This window comes from Gallinula chloropus (assembly GCF_964237585.1).
Source record: "Gallinula chloropus genome assembly, chromosome: 26".
NCBI lineage: Eukaryota > Metazoa > Chordata > Aves > Gruiformes > Rallidae > Gallinula > Gallinula chloropus.
In genome coordinates, this window is record NC_140111.1 from 6,417,784 (window position 1) to 6,424,408 (window position 6,625).

Genomic DNA, 6,625 nt, shown 5'->3' on the forward strand with positions numbered 1-6,625 from the left:
CATTTTTTCTTTCGTCGCCGTTTTTTCTTTCTCCTTCATTTTTTCTTTCATCGCTGTTTTTTCTTTCTCCTTCGTTTTTTCTTATGTCACCGTGTTTCCTTTCTCCTTCGTTTTTTCTTTCGTCGCCGTTTTTTCTTTCTCCTTTGTTATTTCTTTCTCCTTCGTTTTTTCTTTTGTCGCCGTTTCGTCTTTCACCTTCATTTTTTCTTTCGTCGCCATTTCTTCTTTCTCCTTCATTTTTTCTTTCGTCGCCGTTTCGTCTTTCACCTTCGTTTTTTCTTTCGTCGCAGTTTTATATTACTCCTTTGTTATTTCTTTCTCCTTCGTTTTTTCTTTTGTCGCTGTTTCGTCTTTCACCTTCGTCTTTTCTTATGTCTCCGTGTTTTCTTTCTCCTTCGTTTTTTCTTTCGTCGACGTTTTTTATTTCTCCTTCGTTTTTTCTTTCGTCGCCTTTTTTTCTTTCTTCTTCGCAGATTTTTCTTTTTTCTTTGTTTTTTCTTTCATCATTGTTTTTCTTTCGTCGCAGTTTTTTCTTTCTCCTTAGTTTTTTCTTTCGTCGCCGTTTTTTCTTTATTCGTCGTATTTTATTTCTACTTTGTTTTTTCTTTCTTCTCCGTTTTTTCTTTCATTGTTTTTTCTTTCTCCTTCGTTTTTTCTTTCTCCTTCATGTTTTCTTTCGTCGCCGTTTTTTCTTTCTCCTTTGTTTTTTCTTTCTTTGCCGTTTTTTCTTTCTCCTTCGTTTTTCCATTCTCCTACTTTTTTCTTTCTCCTTCGTTTTTTCTTTTGTCGCCTTTTTTTCCCTTCATTTTTTCTTTCTTCAGCATTTTTTCTTTCTCCTTTGTTTTTCTATCGTCACCATTTTTTCTTTCTTCTTCGTTTTTTCTTTCGTCGACGTTTTTTCATTCTCCTTTTTTCCTTTCGTCGCTCTTTTTTCTTTCGTCGCCGTTTTTTCTTTCTCCTTCGTTTCTTTCATCGCCGTTTTTTCTTTCTCCTTCGTTTCTTCTTTCGTCGCCATTTTTTCTTTCTCCTTCGTTTTTTCTTTCATCGCCGTTTTTTCTTTCGTCAATGTTTTTTCTTTCTCCTTTGTTTTTTCTTTCATCGTTGTTTTTTCTTACTCCTTCGTTTTTTCTTTCGTCGCCTTTTTTCTTTCTCCTTTGTTATTTCTTTCTCCTTTGTTTTTTCTTTCTCTTTCTTCTTTTCTTTAGTCGCCTTTTTTTCTTTCTCCATTTTTTTTATTCGTCACCTTTTTTTCTTTCGTCGCCGTTTTTTCTTCCTCCGATTTTTCTTTCATCGCCGTTTTTTCTTTTGTCACCATTTTTTCTTTGGTCGCAGTTTTTTCTTTCTCCTTTTTTTCTTTCGTCGCCGTTTTTTCTTTCTCATTCGTATTTTCTTTCTTCTCTTTTTTTTTCTTTCGTTGTTGTTTTTTCTTTCGTCGTCGTTTTTTCTTTCTCCTTTGTTTTTTTCTTCTCCGTTTTTTCTTTTGTCGCCTTTTTTTCTTTCTCCTTCGTTTTTTCTTTCTCCTTCGTTTTTTCTTTCGTCGCCGTTTTTTATTTCGTCGCTGTTTTTTCTTCCTCATTCGATTTTTCTTTCTCGTTCGTTTTTTCTTTCTCCTTCGTTTTTTCTTTCGTCTCTGTTTTTTCTTTCTTCGGCTTTTTCTTTCTACTTTGTTTTTTCTTTCGTCGCCGTTTTTTCTTTCGTCGCCGTTTTTTCAATCTCCTTCGTTTTTTCTTTCGTCGCCATTTTTCTTTCTCCTTCATTTTTTCTTTCGTCGTTGTTCTTTCTTTCGTCGCCGTTTTTTCTTTCACCTTCGTTTTTTCTTTCGTCGACGTTTTTTCTTTTTCCTTCGTTTTTTCTCTCATCGCGTTTTTTTCTTTCTCCTTCGTTTTTTTCGTCGCCGTTTTTTCTTTCGTCGCCGTTTTTTCTTTCATCTCCGTTTTTTCTTCCTCCGATTTTTCTTTCGTCGCCGTTTTTTCTTTCGTCTTTTTTTTCTCATCTTCTTCCTCAGCCTATACCTCCTCATACTGTTCATTGTCCATACTCCGCCTCCTCCTCCACCTCCAAGTATTCCTCATCCTCCTCATATTCCTTCTCAGTTCCTCCTTGCATTCCTCCTTCTCCTCGTATTACTTCTTGTGTTCCTTCTTATGTTCCTCCTTGGATTCCTCCTCCTATTCTTCCTCATATTCCTCCCTGTATAACTCTCTGGATAATTCCTTCTCGTCCTCTTCTTCCTCATTCTCAAACTCTTCTTCCTCTGTACTATTTTCATCATCATATCATTCCTTTTCTTGGATTTAGTTCCTCCTTAGTATTCCTCCTCTTATTCTTCATATTCTGTCTTCCTCCTCCTCCACCTCCTCCTCCTCCTCGTATTCCGTATTGGATATTTCTTCCTCCTCTTCCTTTTCTTCCTCCATCTCATCCTCTTCATCGTCCTCTTCATCTTACCTGTATTCTTCCTTATTATTCCTCCTCATACTGTTCATTGTCAGTCCTCCTCCAACTCCGCCTCCACCTCCTCCACCTCCTCATATTCTTCTCACTATTCCTTTCTGGAATCTTCATTCTCCTCGTCCTCTTCTCCCTGCTTCACAACCATTTCTTCCACTGTCTCTCACTCCTCCTCATGTTCCCTCTTTCTCTTACCTGTGTTCCTCCTTAGTATTCCTCCTCATCTTGTTCATTGTCTGTCTTCCTCCTCCTCATACTGTTCATTGTCGGTCCTCCTCCAAATCTGCCTCCTAATCCTTCTCTTCCTCATATTCCTCCCTGTATTCCTTTTTGGAATCTTCTTTCTCCTCATCCTCTTCTTCCTCTTTCTCAACCTCTTCTTTGTCTGTCTCATCCTCTTCCTGTATTCTTCCTCCACTTTACCTGTATTCCTCCTTAATATTCCTCCTCATACTGTTCATTGTCTGTCTTCCTCCCACTCCGACTCCTCCTCCATCAGAACCTCCACCTCCTCCTTCTCCTCATATTCCTTCTTGTATTCTTCTTTCTCCTTTTTCTCTTCGTCCTCCATCTCATCCTCCTCCTTATCCTGCTCTGCTTACCTGTATTGATCATTAGTAGTCCTCCTCATATTCTTCATTCCCCGTGCACCTCCACCTCCATCTCCTCTGCCTTCTAATACTCTTCTCAGTATTCCTTTCCTGAATCTTCATTTCTCCCAGTCCTGTTTTTCATCTTTATCAATCTCTTCTTAGTATGTATCATCCTCCTCCTCATATTCCTTCTTTCTCTTATCTGTGTTCCTCCTTAGTATTCCTCCTCATAATGTTCACTGTCCGTGCTCCTCCACCTCTGCCTCAACCTCCTCATCCTCCTCATATTCTTCTCAGTATTCCTTTCTAGAATTTTCTTTCTCCTCATCCTCTTCTTCCTCCTTTTCAACCTCCTCTTCCTCTGTCTCATTCTCATCCTTGTAGTTTTCCACCTCTTACCTTTAGTTACTTATAAGTATTCCTCCTCTTATTCTTCGTTGTCTGTCTTCCTCCTCCTCCACCTCCTTCTCCTCCTCCTCATATTCCTTCTTAGATTCTTCTTCCTTCTCTTTCTCTTCTTCCTCCATCGCATCTTTCTCCTGCTCTTAGTCCTCCTCTACTTACCTCTATTTGTCCTTATTATTCCTCCTCATACTGTTCATTGTCTGTGCTCCTCTGCCTCTGCCTCCACCTCCTCCTCCTCCTCATAACATTTTTTGTATTCCTTTCTGGAATCTTCTTTCTCCTCGTCCTCTTCTTCCTCTTTCTCAGCTTCTTCTTTGTCTGTCTCATCCTCATCCACGTATTCTTCCTCCACTTTACCTGTATTCCTCCTTAATATTCCTCCTCATACTGTTCATTGTTTGCTTCCATCCTACTTGCCTCCTCCTTCTCCTCCACTTGCACCTCCTTCTCCTTTTCCTATTCCTTCTTGGATTCTTCCTCCTCCTTGTCCTCATTTTCCTCCATCTCATCCTCCTCCTTGTCCTCCTCTTCTTACCTGTATTCTTCCTCATTATTCCTCTTCGTACTGTTCATTCTCCGTCCTCCTCCTCCTCCGCCACCACCTCCTCATATTCTTCTCAGTATTCCTTTCTGGAATCTTCATTCTCCTAGTCCTTCCTCTTTTTCAACCTATTCTTCCTCTGTCTCTTTCTCATCCCTGTAGTTTTCCATCTCATATCTTTAGTTCCTTATAAGTATTCCACCTCCTACTCTTCATTGTCTGTCTTCCTCCTACTCCAACTCTTCCTCCACCTGAATGTCCAACTCCTTCTTCTCCTCATATTCCTTCTTGCATTCTTCTTCCTTTTCTTCCTCCATCACATCCTCCTCCATGTCCTCCTCCACTTGCCTGTATTCTTCCTTATTATTCCTCTTCATACTATTCACTGTCCGTGCTCCTCCACCTCTGCATCCACCTCCTCCTCATATTCTTCTCTGTATTACTTTCTGGAATCTTCTTTCTTTTCGTCCTCTTCTTCCTCTTTCTCAACCTCTTCTTTGTCTGACTCATTCTCTTCCTCAAATTCTTCCTCCACTTACCTATATTCTTCCTTAATATTCCTCCTATTACTGTTCATTGTCCGTCTTTCTCCTTCTACGCCTCCTCCTCCACCTCCACTTGCACCTCCTTCTCCTTTTCATATTCCTTCTTGGATCCTTCTTCCTCTTGTCCTCATCATCCTCCATTTCATCCTCTTCCTTGTCCTCCTCTACTTAGTAAACAAGGTGGCAGCATCGTTGCCGGCCCCCTGATTGGGCAGGCTCTAGTAAAAAGTGTCCTCTATTGTTAAGGTATATCTGCTATCCGATGAGGTTTTAGAGTTCCTATTACCATGGTAAGATAGAGATGCTGCTGTGATAGCAAAACGTTGACCAATCAGATGTAGCCCACGAACACCCTATGTTTGAAAGTAAGCAGCCGTCTGCAGAGCATATAAAAAGGAATGATTCTTAACAATAAATCGACTCTTGCTTGCATCAAGCTGTGTCCCGTCTCTCTCCCTCGTGGCAAAGAAACATCAATTAGGACGTAAGTTTGAGTCTAACACCGTATTTTAAGTAAATTACACATCCAAGGACTATGTGCTCTGTGGAAATAAAATGACTTCTTTGACAATTTCCAGTACCCCCCTCCTCCTGATCTGTTCGATGAATTCCTTGCTTGTCTCGAATTGGTCACAAATGCAGGCAAAGCATTTCATTGTAACTAGTTCAAGCTCCCCCTTGTCCTTGAAGGTACACAAAACCTGCTGAAACCAAACTTGTAGTTTGGATCAGAGTCAAGGGTTCAGTTTTTGTCTGAGTCTGCGCAAAACAGAAGGTTACTTGCCTTCGGAGGAGCCATCCGACTTCATCCCCATGACCCTCAACCACCAACACCAAACAGCAGTGCGCAGGCGCAGCGGGGAGGAGCTGATGGAAATCACTTCTTGGAACTCATTTTAATACGAAGCGGGACAGGTTATGAATATGTACAGGTGTATGAGGTAACCTAATGAATCAGTAACATTGAACTGTATATAACCAAGAAGAACTACCACGTTAGTGTGCATGTCTGCAGTGGAGCAATGCCCCATGCACCCAGCGCTGAACCATGACAAGTAGCAACTAATGAAACCCCACCCCCGTCTGACGTGAAGTCAATTCAGACTGATGGGACATCTCAGCTCCGTGGTGGTAGATATTGCAATCTCTCTCTCTCTCACTCTCTTTCTCACTCTTTTCTCTTTCTCTTCCCTATTCCCCCCCTTCTCCTGCACACTTGTTGCAGGCCAAGTAAAGTAACTTAAACCTTGACTTCATTTTGAGTCTTAATTCTGTTCCCGAGAATTGTGAAGACCTCCTCACGATAAAGCACCTAATTGGACATCACTCAGGGGTTAAGCCCAGCTGCCCCAGGCCACCCATAGCAATCTGACGTCGGTTTGAACGCAAGGGGGTTTAACCTCTGCCAAAGCAGTCTATCTGGGTGCAGATCGTGAGACATGAGTAAATGAGCTGCGGGGTAAAACAATTGCACAATGAGATTCTGCCAGGAAGAATGCTGCAAATACAATCAGCAACAATAGAGGGACCCTGCCTCCAGCCAGGTGGAGGAGAGGGATAACAGTGTTTATTGGACTGTGCGAATCCGATGGCCTGGCTCTCAGACCCACAAGAGTACAAGGCTCTGGTGGATACTGCTGCCCAGTGTACGCTAATGCCATTGAATCATGTAGGGGCAGAACCTGTTTCTATTTCCAGAGTGACAGGGGGATCCCAACAATTGACTGTGTTAGAGGCTGAAGTGAGCCTAACTGGGAAGGACTGGGAGAAACACCTCATTCTGACTGGCCCAGAAGCTTCGTGCATTTTAGGTATAGATTATCTCTATAGAGGGTATTTCAAAGACCCAAAAGGGTACCGGTGGGGTTTTGGAATAGCTGCTTTGGAGACAGAAGACATTGAACAATTGCATGCCTTGCCTGGACTCTCGGAGGATCCTTCTGTTGTGGGGTTGTTGAAGGTCGAAGAACAGCAAGTGCCAATTGCTACGATGACGGTGCACAGAAGACAATACCGTACTAACCGAGACTCCCTGATCCCCATCCATAAGCTGATTCATCAACTGGAGAGTCAAGGAGTGATCAGCCGAA

At 41.9% G+C, this 6,625-nt stretch overlaps 1 protein-coding gene across 1 annotated transcript in view; it reads right to left on the reverse strand.

Annotated features, from left to right (window-relative positions):
• LOC311201127 (alpha-2-macroglobulin-like protein 1) overlaps positions 1 to 4,367 on the reverse strand; it is a gene marked incomplete at its 5' end in the record, with an annotated part of 29,017 nt that extends 24,650 nt beyond the window's left edge. The window contains one exon of the mRNA XM_084275430.1: positions 4,225 to 4,367. Within this exon, the coding sequence (XP_084131556.1) occupies positions 4,225 to 4,367 (143 nt within the window). The remainder of the gene's footprint in view (positions 1 to 4,224) is intronic.
• Between the last annotated feature and the right edge of the window lie 2,258 nt (positions 4,368 to 6,625).